The sequence below is a fragment of the Neodiprion fabricii genome, chromosome 6, assembly GCF_021155785.1.
Source record: "Neodiprion fabricii isolate iyNeoFabr1 chromosome 6, iyNeoFabr1.1, whole genome shotgun sequence".
Taxonomy (NCBI): Eukaryota; Metazoa; Arthropoda; class Insecta; order Hymenoptera; family Diprionidae; genus Neodiprion; species Neodiprion fabricii.
The window spans coordinates 2,267,646-2,291,494 of NC_060244.1; the positions used below are offsets into that span (position 1 = coordinate 2,267,646).

The following is a 23,849-nucleotide window of genomic DNA, read 5'->3' on the forward strand; positions in this document are numbered from 1 at the left end:
TTACGGTGTTTTTAGGTTATGTTATGTTAGGTTATGTTACCGATGAAGTTTTAATATTCGTCGACGAAATGATAATCACAAACACCATTCGTAGCGTTTTGAATATCCGGAGTAACTGTTCGCACAGATATGTCGAAGTATTCTGTAAACGAATCAGGTTTGTTTGCAACAAAAATACTACGGCACCCTTGTGAAAACACATTGATTGTCAAAACGCCGCTACAAGCGCTATTTTACTTGCTTATGTTTACCAAATTTAATTTCGTCTCTCTTTTGCTACGGCAGTTGTCGAATCATGGCTAATACTTATTCATAGGTCACTTGTTGGTTTTTCCATGTTTCAGACAGCTTCCAGCAACGTTCCATGAAACTTGCTACTCTACAGGCACAGACGAATTGGAGTCCTTTGAAACGCCGATAGAAGCAATCCGTAACTTTAGTATAATAGCACACGTGGATCATGGAAAAAGTACATTGGCAGATCGGTTATTGGAAAAGACAGGAGCGATTCAGCGTAACGCAGGAGCTCAGTTCTTAGACAAATTACAAGTTGAGAAGGAGAGGGGTATAACGGTAAAGGCGCAAAGCGCGTCGTTAAAGTACAAGCACAAGGGAACAAACCATCTGCTGAATCTAATCGACACTCCTGGACATGTTGATTTTTCAAACGAAGTCGCGAGGTCCCTGGCCGCCTGCCAGGGTGTGATTCTCCTTGTTGATGCAAATCACGGGGTCCAAGCACAGACTGTGGCCAACTTTTACCTCGCTTTTGCTCAGGATCTCACCATTATTCCAGTTTTGAATAAAGTTGACTTAAAGAATGCAGACCCAGAGCGAGTCATCGGTCAGCTTAATACTCTTTTCGATATCGAGGCAAAAGATGTTCTGAAGATATCAGCCAAGCTCGGCACTGGTGTCGACGAACTGCTTGAAGCTATTGTCGAGAGGGTGCCACCTCCGTCTGTCAACAGAAGCGGACCGCTCAAAGCCCTAATATTCGACAGCTGGTTCGATAAGTGGAAAGGAGCGATTTCTTTGGTATATATTAACGAAGGATCTGTTTCAGTCGGAGATCAAATTTCATCCATACATACTGGAAACTCATATGAAGTCAAGAATCTGTTTCTCCTAACACCGTTTGAAAAAAACATTAAAACATTGTGAGTAAAAACAAGTTTTTGCCAACAATTCATAATGCCAACACTATGTCTTGATTATCATATAATTTTCAAGGTTCGCTGGCCAAATTGGATGCATTGCCTGTAATATGAAATCAACGAAAGAAGCATACGTCGGTGATACTCTACATTTGAAAGAATTTCCTGTCGAAGCTCTCAAAAAATTTGCACCAGCAAGACCCATGGTCTTTGCAGGAGTTTACCCAATGGATCAATCGCAACATGTTCCATTGCGTAGCGCTATTGATAAACTAGTACTGAACGATTACGCAGTAACCACTGAGGTTGATTCTAGGTAAGCAGTATTGGCTGAATGCATAACAATTTTCCAACATCTGTTAATGATGACTAATACATCTGTCCATCCAGTCCAGCATTAGGGTTGGGGTGGAGATTAGGTTTTCTAGGCCTGTTGCACATGGAGGTTTTCATCCAGCGCCTGGAACAGGAATACGGCACCCTGCCTTTAGTGACCGCGCCCAATGTCACTTACAAGGCAAAAATCATTGGGGCAAAGAATATTACTAAATACAAAAGCGATGAGGTAGTCTTTAACAATCCAAGTAAATTTCCTCCTCAGAGTGTAGTGTCCGAGTATTACGAGCCTATTGTCTTAGGGACCATTATAACACCAGGTGAGAGTGGCTCAAGCGACAAAATTGTTGAAGGGGCCTTCAGCGCCTTAATAAATACTAAACATACATTTTTCAGACGAATATTTGAGCCCTGTAATGTCGCTGTGCATGGAGAAAAGAGGTATCCATAAATCTGGATCAAATATCGACGGTCGGCGAGTGTTGCTGCAATTCGATTTGCCGCTCAATGAAATTGTCATGGACTTTCACGATTCGTTGAAATCAATCAGTTCGGGATATGCCAGTTTCGATTATGAGAATTTGAGATACGAACCAGCAAGTCTAGTCAAGGTGAAACTGCAAGCGTTGAGCTATTATGATCTTTACCTACATTCGAAATTAAATAGTTCTTTGCTTCACCCGTAGCTGGATATTTTACTGAATGGTGTGCTCGTAGAAGAGCTGAGCACTATAGCGCACTATTTAAAGGCTACCGCCATCGCGAAGAAAATGGTTACGAAGTTGCAAGATATCATTCCAAGACAACAATATTTAATCGCCATCCAGGCGGCGGTCGGATCTAAAATACTCGCCAGAGAAAATATAAAACCCTATAGGAAGGATGTGACAGCAAAGTTGGTAAGATATTATATACGAACTCTGATATAGTTATAATAAAACGTATAAGAAAATCCGCATAACAGCGACGGAAATCAGGGAATACTCCTAGAAATGTTGAATATATCCTGTTTCAGTACGGCGGTGACATAACGAGGAGGAAAAAGCTGCTTGCCCAACAGGCAGAAGGAAAACGGCGAATGCGTATGATTGGAAATATATCACTACCCCGAGAAACGTTTATAGAATTTCTTAAAAAATAGGGTTTTCAAATAAATTAATAGTTCAACTGTACGGATTAAATAATTTAAATTTCGCTCTTAGCCCACAATTTATTTACGTTACGTATAGAGAAGGAAACTGAAGCAAGTATAATTACAATTTCTTATCATCTCAAGGAGAGGAAGCGCGGTTTCTAAGTTAACTTAGATAAACGGATACGTAAATTCGATTTTCCTGGTTGACGTGAAAAAAAAAAACGTAATCGTGTAATTGATAATTACACGAGGATGAAAACGAAAATCTGTCTAGGCGGTGTTATGGTGAACGTATCTGAATCTGAATATTTTCATTCAATCTCAGATACCGACACTCGTGTTTCCTCACGAATTTAGGCCCGACATGTGGCTCCGCGCTTCGGCGAGTCCAGCCGAATATTGATCATCCGTCCAATGAGGCGGGAAATGGGGGTGAAAAAAAACGTTGATGCGTTAAAAAATTAAAGTGTCGGAGGGAAAAAAAACCTAGTTGTATTGTTGTGTTTCCGGAATCAATCGCCCTGCTCTGCGTGAATTCAGAGCGAGAGAAACCGAGATGACGGCTGCGATATCGAATAGTACAAAAGATAAGAGCTGCGTACGCGTTTTTCGCCGAGATACGGAGGAGGAATCGAAGTCGTACCGCGCTGTCACGGTAGAATAGTACGAACAACATACACTGACGTGTTACATACGTAAATTGACGATACGTAACTCGGCCGATCGCAAACGCTTCGAAGGTTAGAGACTAGGCGTTGGGCTCGCAACCTGATTTTACCTCGACGCGGCGGAACGTCGACGGCACTTCACAGGGCCGAGAGCCGAGAGGCGGTCGTTCCTGCTCTTGGATAACCTTCATCAATGGAATTTGCTCCTGACCACGCTTACCCGCCGACAACACAATCATAGCTGTCAGTAACGTAAACTACCTTCGACGTTCAAAGATGGGACAAACATTGAGCGAACCTGTGACTGCCAAGGAGTCTGCCTGCTGCAGGGACGCCAACTACAGGGTCGGGAGCTCCTGCATGCAAGGATGGCGAGTCAACATGGAGGACTGCCATGTACATATTCTCTCCCTGCCCAGCGATCCTGGAACTGCCTTTTTTGCAGTCTACGATGGCCACGGAGGTAACTACAACAAACTGTGTTTAGCAAAGTGCAATTTAAGCTCTGCTCATCGTTACCGTTGATAATTAACTTTACCGTCCACCGTGAACAACCTGCTACATTATTTTCTGCAAGAATTTACATTTGCTGTGAATCACAGTTCGGCTCCTGATTCTTTTTACTTTTTAGTTATCCGCGTGCATATTTCGATTCATCTTCGGAATTATAAGATGTTGAAAAGTCCCTTTCGTTAGAGGGTTTTCCTTACTATAATTAATTATAATTAATTGTTGAATGTGATTTTTAGGTGCTAAAGTTGCGCAATATGCAGCCAAGCATCTGCACGAGTACATAGCTAGACGATCCGAATATCAGACTGGTAATGTGGTAGAGGCAATGCAGCAGGGATTCTTACAATTGGATAGAACAATGCAGTACGACACGCTACTCAAGGATGAACAGGCAGGGACCACTGTAATTGCTCTCCTCATCAAGGACAACATTCTCTATAGTGTGAGTCTTGCTTAGTTCGTAAATGACAAGACAAGGTCATTAAAAAATTTCAAAGCTTTTGGAATGGTAAGGGAATATCATATTTTTACGTCATGCAATCTGGTGGGTATGAGATTCCAGTAGTTTTTGTTGGTCTTGTAAACATGCTATAATTAGTTCTTATCAGCTAAGTTATAATAATAACTTACCGTGTACCTGGGCTAAGACTAAAAATATGAATCACTGTACAACTTTTTACTCGCAGTAGAATGATGTCTCAAAGAATTTACTGTAGCTATGTCGTTCTTTATTTGGAATATTTTTCTCCTGATTTCCTGTAACCTTGTGTCGAATTAACAATGCGGGGGCAAAGTGATGCTAAGAATCTGACTTTCAACCCAATGTGAATCTTATGTTAGGCAAATGCAGGTGACAGTCGGGCGGTTGCGAGCGTTGGTGGAAAAGCTGTGCCACTCAGCAAGGACCACAAGCCTTCCCTACGGGCGGAACGTGAGAGAATTGAAGCTGCAGGTGGATGGGTTGAGCTGAACAGGGTGAATGGAAATCTGGCCTTGTCACGGGCTCTTGGCGACTTTGTATTCAAGCGAAACGACCGCAAAAGTCCACAGGAGCAGATTGTCACTGGTTATATTAATATTCATTATGTGTATGGAGTATTTCATATGGAATGCTATAAGACAAACCATTAACATCTCTGTGAACCTCAGTCATGATAGTATTCGTTTTTTGTGATTAATTTTTACGGATGCGGTAGATCATGTAGCATTCTGAGATGAAATACGATAGTTACTCTAGCATTGGCCAAATTTCGGCAATGATGACTACCCAGTATGAATAGAAGTATATCGCTTTGAGGAAAGTTGTTAGAAAATTCTACCAGCATTTTTTTGGCAATTTTCCAATTACAGAGCCGAAAATGATAAATTATTTATTTACAGCTTACCCGGAGGTACAGCGGCATCAAGTGACGACAGATTGGGAATTTGTAATCGTAGCCTGTGACGGCATCTGGGATGTAATGAGTAACGAGGAAGTAGTAGCTTTTGTAAGAAACCGGCTAGCTCAAGGGTCGCAAAACGGGTCTGACGAGGAGGGAAGTATGGTGGATCCTGAAGAAGTTTGCGAAGAATTGATGAGCCACTGCTTGGCACCAGACGCTCAGATGGGCACAGGCTGCGATAATATGACGGTAGTGCTGGTGTGTTTTTTACACGGAAAACCATACTCGCATTTAGTTGCACGGTGTAAACAGCCTGCAAACCTAACTGCGTAGCTAGTCTTCATTTTATTTATTTTACTATTATTTTGTTTGAAATTTATTTGTTAATCATTGAAAAAAATGTTCGTACTTTATATCAATCATATTAATATTACTACTTATTAATAATTATTGGTAACGCTACTTTTTTGGCGATTCAATTGTACAACAACTCGATAAGTCCTATAAATATTTTTATACGTAAAAAAAGAAAATGCAATTTACGTACTCGCTTCTTACTATATTTAATGCAGTCTACTTACCTCCAAAGAATTACAAACACGTTAGAGACGATGCTGACGATTAGTAGATTTTCTTTTTATTTACATTTCCGTACAACAGGGTCGGAGAAAAGTCACAATGGTGTTTTTTTTTTTTTTTTTGTTCAAATAACATTCAGCTTTCTCCGATACGCCTAATGAAAATATGTAATAATAATTTTAGTATTTTATTTTATTGGGAATTACGAGAGCGGCAATCCATTAATATCCGTATCTGTCCTGGATGGAGGAGACTGCGGCATTGGCCAATGAGCTTAGCCTGCCTGCAACTTTGTTAACTCCTTGACGGACGCTTTCTCTGACTTCTTCTAAATCGACAGTACCACCTGCGGCCCGGCCGGACCTTCCGGCACCAGATGACACTGGCCCGGATGAAATAGTCTGGCCGTTACCGTGACTGGGTCCGTCTCCGAAATAATCAGCTGACGAAATGCTTGACGATCCCTCGAAACGGCGGAGATTGCTTTTGCGCTCCCACTGTAAAATGAAACAAGATCGTTCAGAAATGTAAGAATCATCACACAAAAGCCGGACATTTCCCACAACAAGCAATACTAACTGCATCTCCATCAGAAGAGCTGTTTCTGAAATATTGATCTGAACTAATGGCTTTGGCGCTGCCAAACTTTTTCTGTGCTTCGCCCCCGCGATTAGCGGGTTCACGATCAGAACTGTGAGAAGGAGGCTTGTTAATTGTTTGTTGGGTCGGCCGTCGAGGGATATCGGCTTCGGCAACAACAATGATATCGTCGGTGTGTGACGAGCTACTGGGAAGCTTTCCATACGATGAGGGCGAGTATGAGAGATCTTCAAGATCGAAGAAAAGATCGTGATCCTGATCTCTGGATCTCGGTTCGCTGGTCAAACTCATCCTCGAGGCAACTGGCGCACCCTCCTGAGTTATTACACGCATATCACCAAATGCTGAATGACTCGCACCCCTGTGATAAGGAAAAGCAATTACTCACATATGAATAAATAGAGAGTGATAATACTTGTTTAAATATAATCACGTTAATTACCGGCGCGCATTAAATCCCATGCCGAGACGTTCAGCTTCTCCAGCTTTGGATGGGTCCATCTTCTTCGTTCGTTCCTCAACTTTTTTTGCTTGCAGTGACAGATCGTGTTCATATTGATATGCCAGACGCGTATCAATTGCGTCTTGCTCCTCCTTATCCTTTTCGCGTGTTTCTTTCTCTCGAGACTCGCGATTAGCCTCGGCGACACTTCGTTCCAACTCATCAAAGTTCGTTTTCACTCTTTGTGCTCCCAATCCTCCGCTTTTCTTTGCTCCGAGCTGTGAATCAATATCGTAAAAGATTATTTGGTTCCGAATATAGTTGACATTCTTATTTTCTTGCTATAATTTACCTACCCCACTTCGTTTCGGTTGAATTTTTCTAACGCCGATCGTAGGCTTTCTATCAGATGGTTGAGCAGCGTTTGAATCATGATTCAAAAGTGCGCCGGATACATTAGGCCCTATACCACTGAGATTGGCAGGGTTCGTAGCTGTTATGGAAGACACTGTGTTGTCATTATTATCCTCACTTACACTGGCGACTAGTGTCGATTTGGTAACAGGATCTGAACGTAAATTTGATTCAGTAGAAAAGAAGTCATCAGATGTCGCTGACTCTTCGTGCTCTTTAAAAAAGTCCAATTCTGTTGTAGCTTCCAGCTGCGTGTGTTCAGGTTCTGGATCCAGCAACAACTGTAATAACAATAAATATGTGACGTGGCTATTCCATAGTAAACTGATCATTTCTAAGAATTCATTTCAAATTGACTTGAAAACACACCTTTGTTCCATGTCGTTTCATTGCCTGCACAGAAGCTTGGGACAATTTATCTCTGTACAAACTGGCAGCTCGCGATTTGTATTTTTGCTGAGCATCAGTAGTCGTGCAGTTGTGTTGGGAAAAAAATTTTCTCTAAAAGATATAACAACATTGATTAGAACTATTATGGTTGTTGAAAATTATAATTATCTATAGACTGACAGCATTAGCATTTCCTCCAAGCTGCATGTTCCGTAGTTGTAGCCATGTCCAATTTGTGTCAAGTTGAGTTGAACGGACAAAGGTCAAGTGAACACCTAGTCCTCTATGTACCGCTGAACAGTCTATACACAGGAAGACGCCGTATGTGACACTGGACCAAGCCGGATTTTTGGCGTTGCAATCGAAACATGTCTGGTAGTAGAATAAAACGGAATAAATTTATCGTGCAAGAATGAAATTTTAAAGATAAAGTTAAAAAAATAGCAACTAGGGAGCTGCAAACGGTCAGGAAATGTCAGAGGAAGGTTAACACACATGGATTGATTTAATGCCTGACACTGTCAATTACAAACATAAGGTTAATCACGTTTAATATGTGTGGGGAGAATAAGGTCTACACTAATAAAACGATTGCGAAATGCTATAGTTATTCAAATGTGTAGATTGATCGAATTTCTCAGACCAAAAGTCAGGGTCAGCACTGGAGCAGAGTTATGAGAATTGCACTGTAAATTACCAGTTGCGATTATCGAATTAACGTTGAATGAAATTTTGATTTTTATAATTAATCTAATTTGCCACGAAAATGCGTACCTTATTTGCTGGAATCGCACGTAACCTTTTAAAAACCTGCTCAATATCAGTCTTGCTGGGTGCAGGATCTGCCATCTTTGACGTGTTGTCAATTTAATCACGCGCTTGGCATGCCGGGACGTTGGAAACCTGCAATTAAGCCACGGGTCGTGCACACCACACATAGAAAGGAGTGATACAAGCTGTCTGCGATGTGTAACTATCTAGACACTGTGCACACGACGATTGTCTAACTAAACGAAGGCATCAATCCGTTTGGGCAAGTAAAGCCAACACTCCATGTATGCGTTGACCTCCGGCAAACGCATGCGGAAGGTGACTCCATGTACGCGGCAGACTTTAGCGCCACGCCACGTACGGAAATCGAAGATGCGTCGTAAAAATGTATACGCACGATAGCTACATAACCTAAAATAAAGGAATACTCTATCCCATAATTCCGGGCGGTTTCTCACGTAATGAATTACAAGTTCATTCACGTCATCACAATTATATTCCATAGTGGAATGTTTTGTTGATGTTATTGATGGTTTGTTTTCATAGACAGTTTTGTACGACATAACCTACGTCACGTCGACTATTATTTGAGCCATATTTGAGCCATGATTTGAGTCTTGCCAGATTCCGAATGGTCCCGAAGATTCTCGACTTTAGCCGAATGACGTGCGATACTGCGAAAAAATTAAAATATTTTGATCTCAACGCAGTGCGGTGTGGTGCGGTGCGGCATGCTGGAGGTTGCCGCTGCCGGACTTGCGCCGGGCTCCTGATTGGTCACCGCAGCATTTGCCGGAGCTCAACGCATACATGGAGTCTTAGCTTAAGGCAAATGATTACGATGTGGTAAAAAATGAGAACTTATATTCATTCTTTACAAAGAGAGAATATTAACTGATGGTATTAAATTTATACAGTAGCAAACAAGACTTTAGTATTCGCGTATGATTTTTCTTCATTCTTGATGTTCAAAGTAACTTTAGATTTATGTTGTAGAAGGACAGTTAGTCACACTTTCTTTCTTTTATCGCTCAAAGTTTCAGACTGCCGTTGACGAGACGAATTTGGAGAGTCGCTAACATTCACCTCTTCTTCCTCGACCTCCAAGCTGTTCAATTTATGCACAATGGGATAAATTAGTGCAAAGTGAAACATTGGATTCATAAAGCTCACCCTTCTTGCTCGAGGCTATGAAGCATTTGAAATCCAGCGTCAAGACTGGGGGGAAAGCCTAAGTCAGGATCCAGCAGCTGCAAAGTCGGCACTTCTCTGCATACTTTCCCGAATGCGTCAAGTTCGTCAAAACTTACACCACCAAAGCCGTCGTTTTGTTCCATCCTGCGGTATATAGCAATTCCCATTAGATTCACTGTGATTTTAATTTGATCTGTAAATTTTATTGATGAGACAGTCATCGTAGTTGACTAAAAACGTATCTATTGTAGGAAGACTTAGCAGATAAACCAAGTAGACAGATCGGATCAAATTAGCATTTGCGAAATTTCAGATAAAGATGATTGTATTTTGACCTGCTACTTCCAGCGTCGAGTTCCATTTCCTTTCGCTCTACTTCCGCTCTTTCAACGGTCTGTTTCATATTCATTTCAAACCTCAGTACATTTTCCTGATAATAATCATGCAGAGATTGAGCTCCACCGATGCCTGTTTCATACAGGACACGTTCAACAGCATCCTGAGATGTGGAAATTAGTGAAATTGCATCAAAAATAGAAATAATTTAATAAATAAATCAAGATTCCGCTCACGCACAGGGAACCCGCATTTATCCTGCTCCGCTGCGAGTTTGAGTAGCCTTGTCATACGTTTGAGGAATTGATCCGCGATATCTGTTACTGCTTCGATGGCAATATCGGAAGAATCTAAAATAGATTAACAATTTTGGTAGTTAGCTCATCAATTTAAATTAAGATCATGCACAGCCAGCAGAAAGTATAAATTTACGGACTTTCGAAACCAGTATGAGCCAACAACACGATAACAGAATGCCTCAGCAAGCCGTGTGCTGTTTCTGGTGTTAGGTATGTTGGGTGAGCTGGAGGTTCGTCAGGTATTTTTGCACTATAACGAATGTTTCATTTTTTAAATACATTTCTGTTTCCGCGGTTCATTTTCTATGTAATTACACGGAGTGCTTACTCTTTTGAGTCTGTCTCCGTCTCTGCATGCGGAAATGAAAAATGAAATGGATTCATCTGTTCTCGAACTTCCAGCAGTGGCAGTCCATCGATTTCCGTCGCCGGGCCCGGAGAACCTCCATTCTCCTGCGAAAGCTGAATGTTAATACATAAATACGATTTAATTGCATTTTGTACCAATAATGATTCTTACAAGATCTCGCAACCGCTGGTGAAGGTTGATGGTGTTTAATACATGTGGATTAATGTTAGGTAACCTGAAAAAATGTAAAGAAGAATCAATTACGTGTGATACTTTTGTTCTAACTGATCATCATCCCAGCACTAGCAACGCATACTTACTGAAAGTATTCCACTTGGTTGTCTGTTTGAAAATCGAATTCCGACGACTTTGTGTCATCCATTACTTGCCTCCAGATATTTTCGATAACATCCGGAGTGATTATTTCCTGTTTGTGAGTTTCCTTGGTCGGTAACTCCCCCCAATGAGCCCCAGCAGTAGTCGTACTACACTTACTCGACTTCATTATTAATCTTTATGCTTTGGCGCGCGAAGAGTGCAGCAGTAAAATAATTTAAATTTAAAAATGCCCGCGGGTGCTCAGCAGCTATTGGCACCTAGCGTCAGTTCTGCGAACCTGATTAATTTTGAGATCGTCACTTTTTACGCTATTCGATGGTCGCCCCAATGCAGAAGTTCTAATACGATTTATTTTATGCCTATGTATTTTTATTTTGCATCGGTTTTAACGCAGGCTAGGAGGTGAAATTCAGTGAACAAGATCCGGGCCCGATGACCGAGGCATAGCACCGTGCCTTGATGAAAATTTTGAGAAGTTTACGTACCCGCGCACGCAACGATCGTGGAAGGAAATATATTTGAGGTTAGAATTACTGTCAAGAAGAATGACGTTTTCGCTGTTCGCAGTAGCGATGGTATTGTAAACTGTCGCCACTGGTCGCCGCCACATTTGTAAACACGTCATGCACACGCTGTATAAACTATGTCTGTATAGGTAGCGTTGACTGGGCGCATTTTTTAAATTTTGATTCAACACTTGTCTAGGGAATTTGAATTAACGTACTGTACGTACCGCGCTTTTCGTGTTCAATCAAGAGATAAGGTAATCGAGGACCCCCGCACTCTTCTTTAGGCGCATGCCAAAATTATATGCGTATAATAAACCATACAATATACCGAATAAGTGTAGAAATTGAAAAACAAAAAAAATTAGGCTTAACTATGGAAAGTGCGGCCGTATCAATTTTGCTGAGAGCCGTCGAAATGGATACCAAAGAAAGATACACGATGGCACTGGTTTTGTATCAAGAAGGTCTCCAGATACTCATGGACTTGATAAAAGGTATGATGATTAAATAATAACAAACGACAACTTCGGAATTAAATATTAGATGGCTATTAGTACATAATATTCCAATGCCCACAGAGACCAAAGACGCGGCGAAGAAGAAACATTTCAAATGCAAAGCAGCTGAATATATGGACAGAGCTGAAACCATAAAGGACCTTATTAAGGAGCAAAAATCCGCGGGAAAGTACAGGGAACAGACGAAAATTGAGGCCGGCTCCACCGGCCACGGATACGCCACCGTTTTCGGGAGGTTTTTGGACGCCTCAGTAACTCACATACACGTCGAAGATCCCTACATAAGGACTTTTCATCAGGTAAATTAGTTTCTCCGGAGACAAAACGAATTTCCAACACTCTCTGAATATGCATCGATCGTGTGTTAATCGCGGCTAATTTAACATTCACCCGCGTTTTGTTCTGAATATGCTGCATGACGTCAATTGTTCCGATACATTTTTAGCATAATCTGTTTTAAAAGATGGATTCTCAATCGCGTTACATTCTGAAGAATAAATTCTGAACGTGCGATGATTTGAAACTGTATCTCAAGATATATTATTATTGCAACGATCGCTGTAGTGTCAAAACTTGTTGCGGCTCTGCGAACTTGGGATTCAAAAGTGTCATTCGTTGGCACATGTGACGCTGGTGACCACGCAAGATCCAGATCGTCGGAAAGAACAAACAGCGTGGCTACAAGAATTGAAACTAAGCCTTGGATTGCGGCAAATATCATTTGAATTCACGTTCTCGTCGACGCTACATGATCGGCAAGTTCGGTAAGTCATTTACCTTAGTTTAATGTATTCCCTTTATTTGCGCCCGCAAATATATTGTGATAGTCACTTTTTGATCATGTGTATGTGGATTCGAATGACGAGAAGATTGAACAATGGCTGGGTGATAAAAATTGGACGAGGTTTGGACTACTTCAAAGCTTCTGCTGGTAAAATGACGCTTGGAGCCTGTGACATGGAATTGAGGCCGTGTTTGGAAACAAGCGTCGATATTTTTCATGCTTCCCAAATCGTCAATAAAAATGACACGTAACGCTACCACAGAGTTATTTTCGGTAAGGATAATTTAAAGAGAGCTAGGATCAATTGCTGCAGCTCTTCTTCTTATCCCTGAGCGAACGATTCCCGATTAATGGGCAGATAATATTAGGGTATGTGATCGAGTATTTTTGTACACATTAAAATATACATATATTATTTGTAAGTATAAATAGTTTAGGATAAAAACTTTTATTCACCCAAACGACACCATTCGTAGAATGTCTGAAGTCTCTCTATCAGTCTCTCTACACTCACAAGTAAAAATACCGATGAAAATTTACACGATATAATTATATGAATACGCACGTATTATAGGTATAGGTACCAATGCCCATAAGTCGTTACTTACACTTGATACTGGGTGTGTTGCAAAATATGGCACATGAGTCATAAGCCTACTCTATTACAAATTTACATTCACGTATAATGCGCGGTAAATCAATTATTCGTAGCGCAGTGTTTTACCCATAAAGTATGCAAAAATGAGTTGATAAAACTTTGAAACCTTCTCGTGTAGATTTTCTTTATAATTTAGTATTTAGTGTATCGACGCGAAAATACTGAAACTAATATACCCAGGTATAAAATTACATCAAGGATTTTCTCACAACCATGTATGTAATTTTCGATTCAGAGCCTCGTAATTTCAGCCATGTCTTTGACTATTATGTAGACGGTAGTTTTAACGATAACTATAAACATTTTATAATATGAAGTATCGATAATCATTATACAAATATACATATATAATTATAATTACTATTATTATTCGTTGTGATATATCTATATAAATGAGTACGACACCGGATTCGCTCGTTAAACACTTTTTCCTCCATTACATTATCTCAGTGCTAAAATATTGCTCGGTGTTTTATCACTCAATTTCGACAGTCCTCAGATCCCGCACCTCTTATCAAAATCAACGACGATCCAAAGTGCAAGCTCGATCGGAAGCTTTGGCGGCGTCAATCTGTTTGGCGGCTCTCTTACAAGCGATCCTGAGAGAACGAGTATACCGATTGTTCGGAGCTTTTCTGACCGTCGACGAGTCCGCGATGGTCACCTGATTGTAAGGAATGACGCAATTTATGGCACCGACGTCGACGACCTGCTGGGCAACCTCTCGATGTACGCAGAGTCTTGCAAGGGCCTCCGAGGCGGTGGCCTCGAGTTTCCTGTAGGCAATTTCGAGGCCAGGAGGTGTCATTCTGAGGAAACAGACCAGGGCTACAGATGCCCTGGCCTCCGCCAAGTGTGGATGAATCTGCGAGGATCTCGCCAACTCGCCGATCAGAGCCGCGACCTGCTCCATAAGGCAAATGCTTCCGCCCCCCGATCGCCGCACGCTCCTGAGCAAAGTGGCGACTGTCTTGCAGGCCACCATTGGGCCCGCGCATCGTGGGGACCGCGCTAAATTGTTCAAGGCCGCCGCGGCCAGGAGCAGCGTCTGCGAGCAGGCGGTATCCCCGGCGAGGAGGGTCAGCGACTGAACCAGTTCCTCGGCGAAGGGCTCGAGGTGGGGAAGCCCCAAGGCGTCAGTCCAGGGCGCCGTTATCTGCACGACGAGGGCCGTGGCCTCCATTTTCTCGGCTTCCGGCGCCGCCTCAGAGCTCAGGAGGTCCGCCAAAATCTCTGAGCCACCGTGCGCAGCCAGCTGCTCTATCGCCTCGGCGCAACAACAGACGCTACCGAGGGCACGCAGGCACGCGACCCGCGAATCCCTCGATGCGCTAGACTGCCCCCGCACTGAAATTAACGCCGTCAGCAGTGTTCGCACCCCCGAACATCGCGCGACGCTTCGCCCCCCTCTTCGACTTCCTGGACCTAGACCCAGCGCCGTTAACCCGGCCAGCGCGCCTCGCGCTGCGATCCCGTCCTCCCTTGGCGCCTCCTCCAGCCCACGGACGATCCGCTGTTGGAGAAATTTGGATTTTAAAGAGCTTGTACATACATACTACGTGCCGCGACGACGAGTCAGGTATATATTAAACCGATATAATTACCTCGACGTAAAAATCTAGACGGGTGTCTACAACGTGGTCCAATTCGTTCTGTAGTTCTCTGAGCTGCCGAAGAACTTCTTTCGAACAGGTCAAGTTGCGCACTCTTTGGGGCGGTGGTGCTCCGAGCTCCGAGAGCAGCAGGAACGCCTCCTCTTCGAGCGACTGTATCAAACCGCGTTCTGATCTCTCGCTACCAGGCCTGTTCAGCGCTCTGCGGGTGAAAAATATTGTTACAGTTACACATACGTCTTCGATTGTTTCCAATTTCTTTTTGCAGTTAAATAGATGGCAAAATACTTACTCCAGAGCGGATTGATACCGTTGATGGAACTGTTCAACCTTAGCCAATAGTTTCGTCGCAGCGGCGGTCGCGGAGGCGGTGAGGAGGGTGGAATCGCGGCCTTGCATGCAGTGTTGAAGACTCGTCGTACTGCCACTGCGACTGCTACAGGGAGTTCTGATTCTGGGCAAGGCTTTGCTCTGCAAAGTAGCACCGCACTCGGCCTCGGTCTCCACGGCGAGAAGGTTCAGCCATGACTTGACCGGCGCAAATTGTCCGTTGGAATTTTCACCAGTCCGATGCGCCGACGATCGTCGTACCGCTCCCGAAGACGCCGTCGCGGACTCCGACGCTTGGAAAACGTCCTCCGGCGGCTCATTGGCGTACAAAAAATCTCCCAAGCACTCTCCGTCCGCCATAGACACTCCGATCATTCGAGGCACTCGATCACCCTCCTCGGCCTCTTCGTCGTCATCGTCCGCGTCTCCCCTGTAACAAGAAACCGGGAGACGGTTACTTGAATGCAAAGATTTGAGTGCAGTCGCGACTTTGTCATGTTCGAAATTTTAACTTTCCGGCAGCGGGAGAAAGGCTATTCAAATTCAAGTCGATCTTGGTTGGATTTTTACAAATTCGATTCAGCCACGTCATCGAAATCGAAAGTAACGGAGTTTTTAAAAATTTCCCTTCACATCCGCGTCATTAGTGCCCGATGTTTCGTCGAATTTGGTACCAGTCATGTCTCTGGAATTCGGGGTGCAAAATTATTCCGGCAGAAACGGTAATTCATACATTTGCATCTTTAAAAATACTTTCAACGGTGTAGCGATCACGGAAAATTTATAATTTCGAAACAATTTCAATCGTTTTTTGTAAGAATTAATATTAAAAACCCGATCTAGATTCCGATACTCGGATATATGTTGAAATTCGAAGAGAAAGAGAGAGTCACGCAAATAGTGGCACAATTTACAAGCGCGAAATAATCGCTTCTTCAAAACGCGACTCACCGCCGTAGTTGCGCCGTACTATCTGCTTCGCCCCCCTCCTCTCACGTGTATAAAAGGGGGGTGCAGCGACGCTGCATTCTCACAATTAGCTCACAAGTTCTTCGTCATCGAAATTCTCTCGAAAGAGTCATTATCGGGTAGGTAGGTGGTGACTGACTCACTCAGGTTGACTCAATCTTGTTTGATTGTCGCGACTCAGCTTCCGCCTATCGCTATTACACCAATCCTTTACTGCATGATTCTACGCGGTTCTTTCGACACGTGTGTGTATGTACACAATTACGGCCCGCCCATGTACCTATTTCTATAAGTGTGCGTACACCTGGCTGCATTGAGTCACGTATGTAGGGACGCAGACGTGAGCGCGTGGCTGCCGTGAGTCAATTCGAATGCTGATCACAGCGAGCCGAACCAACGGCGTATACTTAATACTGAAACACCAAAACTGAGGCCATCAACTACAATAATCTTTGAAGCGCATGATACGCTGGTGCACGAAACAATTCGTGCAGTAAAAATTTCAATCTATTCTATTTTGAAATATTTTTCATTCAAACTGAAGCAGTTCTACGCTCATGTTATGTATCCAATACGCTGCATGAGGTGGATCATGCTTACGGATATCTGTATGCAGAAATGCAACTCGAGCAAGAGATAATACCCCCCTGACCATGTGCATAAGGCAAACTGTATAAGTATATAAGGAATTACGTTCTACAAGCGGAAGTGCGACGTTTGTACTGCGATTCAGCAAATGGTATACGCACACATTGACACGTTGGCCGATGGTGTATTTTAAGCACTCGTCGTGAAATAGCACTTATAGTTACAGCGTGATGCTAACAGGCCAAGAATGTCTTTCTCCCATTGTACATACGCTATACCACCAGAATGCTTCTCTGTAGTCTGTACATTCTGTCAGTGATACAACAGCCAACTGATACTTTTATGTAATTCAAATTATCACTGAATAATCTGGTGCGTACCTGACAGCTAAATGTGTTCCTGTTTCAGAATACATACTTCCAATTACGGCGATAAATGCAGGTTTTAATCTATGTCAAAACAGCTTGAAACACGACCTGCCATGGGAAAATTGAACGAATGGACAGAAGGTTTCGGAATTTTGCATCGAGAGTTGAAAATATTGCACTGCCGTATGAATTTTTTTGAATTTCAAACACTAAAAGGTACCGTACCTGCTCTAGCCCTGTTTTTTTTTCAGATTGACATTTGAATGCGAATCAACCTCACAACAACTATGAAATAATAATCTCCACTAACCGATCGAAAACAGCAGCTGAAGTCTCCCGCCTCTTATCAACGCCTCGTCTTCTGGAGCCGCGCGGGAGGGACGCGGAAACCTTCCGGCCGCGAGGCTCACCAGTTTTAGGGGTCGACGTGTGTCTGGGGTGCGGAGGAATTTCGGTGGGTGCCCAGAGCGAGTCGAGTCTCCTAACGGCGCCGCAGCGCTGGTCCCTCTCTTCCCTCGCGGGAGAGAGGCGTTCCTCACTCTCCCGATCCTCGGAAATCCTCCGTCGTCGCAACTTCCTGGTCCGTGCGCGGCGCAGCCTCTCGACGCGGGAAGCGTACGCGTCAACCCCCGACTCCTCCGAGCGTTCGGAGTCCGAGAATCCTGAGTCCTGGCTCCGGTGGCCGACGAAGCTCTTCGGACTCGCCGATCTCTCCCGGTCTGGCGGCTCGTTCCAGTCTTCGGGACCCTCCGCAACTCCCCCGGCCGCAAGCTTTTCCTCCGCATCGTCGAGCGGCGCCGGAAGCTCGAGGACTTCCCTTGACTTGAGGAGGTCAGTCTCGCTCGGCAGGCCGAGGTCCTGGGACTCCATGTACTTCCAGAAAACCTGGCTCTGTTTTCTCTTAAAGCGGCTCATTTCAGGGCTGGTTGCGTTCGATGTTAGTGAACAGCAGAGCTCATGGCAATTTTTACGCTTCTACCTTGCGCTCTCGCAATTAGTCACACACTCCAAAACCGCACGGTTGATCACACGCTCGTAGCTGACTTAGCGACGTTCGGCGCGTAACTGAGCCGACCCGGGGGCCCGGGCGATAGAACTTCTGCGATCCGGGTCCGTTCCCCCACTGAACTCCAAAGCACCCCTGGCTCGCGGGGCCCGCCGTTACGGCTCGTCGCGGGGGAAGACCGTGGGGGAGGTTGGCTCATCCAGAGGGGTCTTCTGCGTCGACCGGGTCCTCGCACGTGCCCCACGACCTGGCGTGCCATGGCGTAGCCACACGCGATCCTACGCGGCGACCCCGGGCCCCGTGGAGACCGGGGAAAACCAAGGGGGACTCAAGCCTACGGCGATGGGCCCCCGGCGCCAGGTGCCACTCTCGGTGTGCCTCGCTGTGCCTCGGGGAGGGACGACCCCCGCCCCTTGCATTTAAAGAGTCACCCGCCAATGCCGACGTCTCGATACATCTGCGCCCGCACACTTCAACTTTAAAGCTGCACGCGTGCCATGATCGTGTACTAAATGCGGGCTACGTGGTGAAGCATATTAAACGCTGCGACAACTAACGATAAAATTAACGAATTCTCGATCAAAGGATCAGGCAATCAGTCAACTTTCAATTACGCTACGTTTTCATTTTGGGACCGTTTCAGCCTGTCCAGTTATTCCTGTGACTTTTTTTCACTTATGCATACTTTGGATTCTCTTTGTTCAGGTTTCTGCCGAGTAGATTTCGACGTTTCTACTTTTCCCGCCCTACCCTTGCCTTGACTCGCACCCTTACTCGGTTTCGCTGGCTCTTGTTACTCTGACTTAAAAACGGGTTTTGTAACTCCGGGTGCTTGGAACAGAGTTGTGGAACCGTTTGAAGAAAATATTTTTCAATTACCTTCTAGCGCAAAACCTGTATTACATACAGTCCAAATGGGAAGTATACAGTTTCTGATCATTCAAAATTCTGCAGATATTAAAAATTATTGAAATTTCAAGCGGCATGTGCCAGACCATCCAAATGCAATCCAACTCGAAAACTGAATAATCTTTCAAATATCCAATCTGTGGTCGTTTGTGTCAATGAAATCTCAGAAACACATTTGAAAATAGGGAAAAATAAATTCAAATAAAAAAATGAATTCATCTATAGGAACGTGATTTAAACCGAAAGTCTGTACTTGACAAACATACACATACGCATATCCTCGACCCGCCTATCGTCTAACTGAAGCTATTGTCGACGCTACCGGAGTTAGGGCGAGCAAGGTGACGAGGGGAGAGAAGTAGACAGCTGCGAGGGACCGTTACGCTGTGAACGCGCAACCTGCGCACCCCGCAGACAACACCAATTTGGGGTGCGAAATACATACATTAGAAGAAGGGGGATGCAGGGACGCGAACGTCCCGAAGCCAACGATAAGGGGAGATAAAATGGAAGTTTGAGTGAAAAAATCCGGACCAATCGAAGCAGGAATTTATTTGCAGTTAATTTCAAAAAAGTGCGTAAGACGGGGTTTTACGGTATGAAGGTAACGTACGTGGTGCAAGCATTCTGTATATACAAAAAACTTGACACTGGTACGGCATTTATACGTATAAACATGCTCAATGCGTTTATAATCATATCAATAGCTATGTTGTACTGATGAGTCAGCTGAAACGCGCCGCTCTGGAATTCTAAAACAGTTTTGTTGTGGTAACCAAGCCAGCTTCGTATATCCTTTGCATTCTTCTTGCGCATTCCTGCAATATGACTTCGAATGAGTCAAGCACGCGGGCATTAGCCATGAATAGTTCTCGTCGACCTCACCAATACCAGATGTTACTACTGACAGCTACTGAACTCTAACAGAGTCCAGCATTGAATTTCTACGCCTGCAATTACTATTAAAATATCGTCGCATGTGTGACCAGTTGCTAACAATTAGGTTCACGAACAAGGTAAATTGCTTGCAACAAGGTCTTCGACATTCGCCTACGATCAAGCGTAAACGTCAATAAGTTGCCTATGATCAGGAGTAAAATGGAAAACATTGGACGTCCGTAAAGAAAGAATTTCAGGATTTTTTACGTAGGGAAAAAAACCAAAATTGCCGAAGAAACATATTTTTGAGTGTATTAAATTGTTCCATTCGCAATTGAAGGCATTATTTCACTCGATTCAGATGTGGGACGACGTCCTACGATGCAGAATGACCATAATTGGTCTTGAAATTGGAAAGATGGAATCAAGTCAATGTGAGTGGTGGTATCTAGCGGTCGGAAGAATCACTTGGGGCTCACAGATCTCGCGATTGGTCGCGAGAGCTGCGCGAAGGCAAGGCTTCTAGTTGTTTCTGCACGGTGCGATTCGTCGACCCTTCGTTGTTCCAAGATCAGCATCATTCAACATCACGGCGCCCGACATCGAAGCGGTGATTTCTGAATTTGGTGTTTAGTACGCGATAACGAACAATTAACGATGGTCAGTACTGCATTTAGCTAACTAATAAACTAGCCTAAGTCTCGTTCGAATCTCGTTCCTCGTTACCCCCGGATATAAAATCCTCAAAATCCAAACCCAACGATGGGCGAAGTCGATCCTCCCACGACTGACTGTCCGGTGTCCGCATCAAAATGATGGCGAATCGCGTGACACGAAATGCACGTGTCTCGAGCATCACAGGATTGATACAGGAATTCGGAGACGTTGTCTTCGACGATATGATCGCGTGGTATTGAGCTGCACCGCGGACTTCATTAGGCACACCCTGAATCTCCGTGTCTCGCCTTTGCTTGTCTACTACGGCAACCTAACCTCTCCTGCACATTATGAATCCGGCGGATGATATTCTTTTTAACAAAAATATGAGTGAGCAAAAATTTTTTTAGGTGTCACTTAATCCTGTCAGGATATTAAAGAATGAGGCGGAAGAGGAGAAGGCGGAAATAGCTCGGCTGAGTTCTTTTGTTGGAGCCATCGCTATTGGCGAACTGGTCAAATCCACTCTAGGCCCTAAAGGCATGGACAAGATTCTTGTCGCTCATGGACGATCAGCTGGTCAAGTTCAGGTTACCAATGACGGGGCCACTATCCTCAAGAGTGTCGGCGTTGATAATCCTGCAGCAAAAATACTTGTGGACATGAGCCGAGTGCAGGATGACGAAGTTGGCGACGGCACAACTTCTGTAACAGTATTGGGTTTGTTATTCATTTATTTGTCTATTCAGTTCAATCAATTGTTTTGAAGACAGCATTAATAGTTTGCAATCTATCACAAATTAAATTGTTTTTTTGTTTTTCTGAAACCTAACAGCGGCTGAATTGCTAAAGGAAGCAGAAAAGTTGATAGATCAGAAGATCCATCCGCAGACAATAATTGCTGGCTGGCGTAGCGCTACTACGGTTGCCAGGGAGGCACTACATAACACGGCGACAGATAATTCAGCGGATCCTGAGACTTTCCGCAAAGATCTTATGAACATTGCACGAACAACGCTTAGTTCAAAGATTCTGTCTCAGCATAAAGAACACTTTAGCAAGCTGGCTGTTGATGCTGTACTGCGTCTCAAAGGCTCAGGAAACTTATCCGCTATACAGATAATAAAAAAACGGGGTGCCACTCTGGCTGATTCATTCCTTGATGAAGGTTTCCTTCTCGATAAAAAACCTGGAGTTCATCAGCCCCAGCGTATCACCGATGCTCGTATTCTGATTGCCAATACCCCCATGGATACTGATAAAATCAAGGTATGAATTAAAATAAAACAATTTTAATTGACTGGGCATTCTTCGAAACTTCTGTTCCAGTTCTATATAAATTGAATATCTTGAATGTAGTAGCTATGCTTGTCACAGCATTTTTTATTGAAATAACACGATACACTGTACTGATACGTGTGATTTCGTGTTTATTTGCATTTTTATTAATTTATTAATTATCTTTCAGGTCTTCGGTTCAAGGGTACGTGTCGATTCGATGGCAAAGATTGCAGAGCTAGAGACTGCAGAAAAGGAGAAGATGAAGGTATTGAAATGACGTCAACATTCGCATTTTCACGTATAAGTTTACTTAATTATTCGCAAAAATATGAGGCTTACGTGTAATGGCCAGAACTAGACGATTCCGTACCAACTAATCAACTTTATATCCTCTGAATTGATGAATTGCTTCCCAACCAGGATAAAGTTGACAAAATAGTGAAGCATGGCTGCAATGTCTTCATAAACAGGCAGTTGATCTACAACTATCCAGAACAGTTATTCGCTGACGCTGGTTTGATGGCCATTGAGCATGCAGATTTTGATGGTATCGAAAGACTCGCCCTTGTAACTGGAGGAGATATAGTCAGTACCTTCGATCATCCCGAGCTGGTCAAACTTGGCAAATGTGATTTAATAGAGCAGGTATGTCTCTAGATCTTGGATACTATAAGTATGCCTTGCAACCTATTTAATTCAGAAAATTGTATCAACAATTCTGATCATCGTTTGAATCACTACAGGTTATGATTGGAGAAGACTCTCTTCTTCGTTTTTCGGGTGTAGCCCTCGGTGAAGCTTGCACCGTTGTCATCAGAGGCGCTACTCAACAAATCCTAGATGAAGCTGAGCGTTCATTACACGACGCTCTCTGCGTACTGGCAGCTACAGTACGCGAGTCACGTATCGTATTTGGAGGAGGTAAAAAATTTCTCATGTTTTACCAAAACGCTGGTGTAAAAACAATTTGGTTGCTGCGTTGAATACTCAGATTTTATTCAAAATGTTACGCAAACAAATGGGAGTGCGCGCTCCACAATTTAGTAAGAGCACACAACAGTTTTTTCCTTGTAATCCTAAGCCTTATAAAAATCTTAACAGGTTGCAGCGAAATGGCTATGGCTTGTGCAGTGATGAAAGCTGCCACTGCTACCCCTGGAAAAGAGGCTGTTGCCATGGAAGCGTACGCTAGAGCTCTTCAGCAGCTACCTATAGTAATTGCAGACAACGCGGGTTACGACTCAGCTCAGCTAATCAGCGAGCTCAGAGCCGCGCATAATTCGGGAGCTTCAACAATGGGACTTGGTTAGTATTGAATTTCAAGACCGAATCCACAGAATCGATATTCGCAGGATAACTATAATGTTTCGTATTTCCTACTACAGATATGGAGGAGGGTAAAATCGGCTGCATGAAAAAACTCGGAATCACAGAGTCGTGGGCTGTGAAGCGACAAGTCGTCCTGAGTGCATCTGAAGCCGCCGAAATGATACTCCGAGTTGACAACATTCTTAAGGCAGCACCGCGAAAACGCGTCCAGGACCGTGGTCACTGTTAAACGGGGCGCGCTTTCCGTTTCAATTCTTTGTAATTTCATTAATTGTCCATTAAAATGAACTGCGCTTCTCCGCATCATAGGTGACGACTAAAACGCGTAACACGCTTATTTAACCGAACACAACTACACGCATTTGTAAACCGGCGACGTGAATCGTCGCCGATTATTATCATTATAATTTTACTTATTAACGAAACACTTCTATGTTCGATATATCGAACATAACAATAAATTCGTTTTCATGTATGTATATGTATAGCGAAATATGTATACGTACATGTATATCGTTTTGTACCTAATATTTTCTTATTCAACAAA

The 23,849-nt window shown here is 43.6% G+C and overlaps 7 protein-coding genes and 1 long non-coding RNA gene across 10 annotated transcripts; 5 read left to right on the top strand and 3 right to left on the bottom strand.

Moving 5' to 3' along the window:
- The first annotated feature begins 21 nt into the window (after positions 1-21).
- On the top strand, positions 22-2,687 carry LOC124185423 (translation factor GUF1 homolog, mitochondrial). Its single transcript, XM_046576186.1, has 7 exons — positions 22-157; positions 345-1,160; positions 1,234-1,473; positions 1,548-1,813; positions 1,890-2,104; positions 2,180-2,392; positions 2,509-2,687. The coding sequence occupies exons 1-7, from the start codon at positions 24-26 to the stop codon at positions 2,632-2,634; spliced, it is 2,010 nt and encodes a 669-aa protein (XP_046432142.1). The 5' UTR covers positions 22-23; the 3' UTR covers positions 2,635-2,687.
- Positions 2,688-2,819: 132 nt separating this feature from the next.
- Positions 2,820-7,434, top strand: LOC124185426 (probable protein phosphatase 2C T23F11.1). Its single transcript, XM_046576190.1, has 4 exons — positions 2,820-3,759; positions 4,046-4,251; positions 4,650-4,875; positions 5,190-7,434. The coding sequence occupies exons 1-4, from the start codon at positions 3,573-3,575 to the stop codon at positions 5,522-5,524; spliced, it is 954 nt and encodes a 317-aa protein (XP_046432146.1). The 5' UTR covers positions 2,820-3,572; the 3' UTR covers positions 5,525-7,434.
- LOC124185424 (ADP-ribosylation factor GTPase-activating protein 2) lies at positions 5,807-8,595 on the bottom strand. Its single transcript, XM_046576187.1, has 7 exons — positions 8,391-8,595; positions 7,797-7,988; positions 7,596-7,727; positions 7,169-7,507; positions 6,813-7,090; positions 6,350-6,731; positions 5,807-6,267 (listed from the first exon to the last, which is right to left on the bottom strand). The coding sequence occupies exons 1-7, from the start codon at positions 8,463-8,465 to the stop codon at positions 5,992-5,994; spliced, it is 1,674 nt and encodes a 557-aa protein (XP_046432143.1). The 5' UTR covers positions 8,466-8,595; the 3' UTR covers positions 5,807-5,991.
- A 511-nt stretch (positions 8,596-9,106) lies between these two features.
- On the top strand, positions 9,107-10,837 carry LOC124185234. Its single transcript, XR_006871354.1, has 2 exons — positions 9,107-9,233; positions 9,425-10,837. It is a non-coding gene; the product is annotated as an uncharacterized LOC124185234 (long non-coding RNA).
- On the bottom strand, positions 9,232-11,076 carry LOC124185230 (STAGA complex 65 subunit gamma-like). Of its 2 annotated transcripts, none has more exons than XM_046575779.1 (8): positions 10,886-11,076; positions 10,737-10,800; positions 10,545-10,669; positions 10,354-10,466; positions 10,158-10,267; positions 9,917-10,080; positions 9,561-9,725; positions 9,232-9,495 (listed from the first exon to the last, which is right to left on the bottom strand). In XM_046575779.1, exons 1-8 carry the CDS (start codon positions 11,068-11,070, stop codon positions 9,396-9,398), a joined length of 1,026 nt encoding a protein of 341 aa, XP_046431735.1. In that variant the 5' UTR covers positions 11,071-11,076; the 3' UTR covers positions 9,232-9,395. The 2 variants fall into 2 exon arrangements, with proteins under 2 accessions (XP_046431735.1, XP_046431734.1); XM_046575778.1 differs by having other exon boundaries at positions 10,545-10,678.
- A 230-nt stretch (positions 11,077-11,306) lies between these two features.
- LOC124185232 (MIT domain-containing protein 1-like) lies at positions 11,307-13,446 on the top strand. Of its 2 annotated transcripts, none has more exons than XM_046575782.1 (5): positions 11,307-11,427; positions 11,779-11,907; positions 11,992-12,230; positions 12,496-12,695; positions 12,801-13,446. In XM_046575782.1, exons 2-5 carry the CDS (start codon positions 11,787-11,789, stop codon positions 12,964-12,966), a joined length of 726 nt encoding a protein of 241 aa, XP_046431738.1. In that variant the 5' UTR covers positions 11,307-11,427; positions 11,779-11,786; the 3' UTR covers positions 12,967-13,446. The 2 variants fall into 2 exon arrangements, with proteins under 2 accessions (XP_046431738.1, XP_046431739.1); XM_046575783.1 differs by having other exon boundaries at positions 12,784-12,880.
- On the bottom strand, positions 13,148-18,602 carry LOC124185233 (protein inscuteable homolog). The gene is made up of 4 exons (XM_046575784.1): positions 17,552-18,602; positions 15,279-15,746; positions 14,978-15,188; positions 13,148-14,886 (listed from the first exon to the last, which is right to left on the bottom strand). Exons 1-4 carry the CDS (start codon positions 18,154-18,156, stop codon positions 13,894-13,896), a joined length of 2,277 nt encoding a protein of 758 aa, XP_046431740.1. The 5' UTR covers positions 18,157-18,602; the 3' UTR covers positions 13,148-13,893.
- A 1,937-nt stretch (positions 18,603-20,539) lies between these two features.
- Positions 20,540-23,830, top strand: LOC124185228 (T-complex protein 1 subunit beta). Its single transcript, XM_046575772.1, has 8 exons — positions 20,540-20,695; positions 21,103-21,412; positions 21,528-21,961; positions 22,161-22,238; positions 22,394-22,618; positions 22,717-22,894; positions 23,075-23,278; positions 23,359-23,830. Exons 1-8 carry the CDS (start codon positions 20,693-20,695, stop codon positions 23,529-23,531), a joined length of 1,605 nt encoding a protein of 534 aa, XP_046431728.1. The 5' UTR covers positions 20,540-20,692; the 3' UTR covers positions 23,532-23,830.
- Positions 23,831-23,849: the final 19 nt, after the last annotated feature.

Excerpts from the sequence above, each read along its gene's own strand:
- LOC124185233 (XM_046575784.1), bottom strand. The coding sequence starts at position 18,156 with ATGAGCCGCTTTAAGAGAAAACAGAGCCAGGTTTTCTGGAAGTACATG. Across the intron at positions 15,747-17,551 it reads TCAGCTGCTGTTTTCGATCG|GGGAGACGCGGACGATGACG; the intron begins GTTAGTGGAGAT and ends TTCTTGTTACAG. Across the intron at positions 15,189-15,278 it reads CGGTATCAATCCGCTCTGGA|AGCGCTGAACAGGCCTGGTA; the intron begins GTAAGTATTTTG and ends TTTCACCCGCAG.
- LOC124185426 (XM_046576190.1), top strand. The coding sequence starts at position 3,573 with ATGGGACAAACATTGAGCGAACCTGTGACTGCCAAGGAGTCTGCCTGC. Across the intron at positions 4,252-4,649 it reads AGGACAACATTCTCTATAGT|GCAAATGCAGGTGACAGTCG; the intron begins GTGAGTCTTGCT and ends ATCTTATGTTAG. Across the intron at positions 4,876-5,189 it reads ACAGGAGCAGATTGTCACTG|CTTACCCGGAGGTACAGCGG; the intron begins GTTATATTAATA and ends ATTTATTTACAG.
- LOC124185228 (XM_046575772.1), top strand. Across the intron at positions 21,962-22,160 it reads TGGATACTGATAAAATCAAG|GTCTTCGGTTCAAGGGTACG; the intron begins GTATGAATTAAA and ends ATTATCTTTCAG. Across the intron at positions 22,619-22,716 it reads AATGTGATTTAATAGAGCAG|GTTATGATTGGAGAAGACTC; the intron begins GTATGTCTCTAG and ends GAATCACTACAG.
- LOC124185423 (XM_046576186.1), top strand. The coding sequence starts at position 24 with ATGTTAGGTTATGTTACCGATGAAGTTTTAATATTCGTCGACGAAATG. Across the intron at positions 158-344 it reads GTATTCTGTAAACGAATCAG|ACAGCTTCCAGCAACGTTCC; the intron begins GTTTGTTTGCAA and ends TCCATGTTTCAG. Across the intron at positions 1,161-1,233 it reads GAAAAAAACATTAAAACATT|GTTCGCTGGCCAAATTGGAT; the intron begins GTGAGTAAAAAC and ends ATAATTTTCAAG.
- LOC124185232 (XM_046575782.1), top strand. The coding sequence starts at position 11,787 with ATGGAAAGTGCGGCCGTATCAATTTTGCTGAGAGCCGTCGAAATGGAT. Across the intron at positions 11,908-11,991 it reads ACTCATGGACTTGATAAAAG|AGACCAAAGACGCGGCGAAG; the intron begins GTATGATGATTA and ends CAATGCCCACAG. Across the intron at positions 12,696-12,800 it reads CTACATGATCGGCAAGTTCG|ATTGAACAATGGCTGGGTGA; the intron begins GTAAGTCATTTA and ends AATGACGAGAAG.
- LOC124185230 (XM_046575778.1), bottom strand. The coding sequence starts at position 11,070 with ATGAAGTCGAGTAAGTGTAGTACGACTACTGCTGGGGCTCATTGGGGG. Across the intron at positions 10,268-10,353 it reads GGCTCATACTGGTTTCGAAA|ATTCTTCCGATATTGCCATC; the intron begins GTCCGTAAATTT and ends AATCTATTTTAG. Across the intron at positions 9,726-9,916 it reads CTCGACGCTGGAAGTAGCAG|GATGGAACAAAACGACGGCT; the intron begins GTCAAAATACAA and ends TATATACCGCAG.
- LOC124185424 (XM_046576187.1), bottom strand. The coding sequence starts at position 8,465 with ATGGCAGATCCTGCACCCAGCAAGACTGATATTGAGCAGGTTTTTAAA. Across the intron at positions 6,732-6,812 it reads ATGGGATTTAATGCGCGCCG|GGGTGCGAGTCATTCAGCAT; the intron begins GTAATTAACGTG and ends TCCTTATCACAG. Across the intron at positions 6,268-6,349 it reads GCTCTTCTGATGGAGATGCA|TGGGAGCGCAAAAGCAATCT; the intron begins GTTAGTATTGCT and ends TTCATTTTACAG.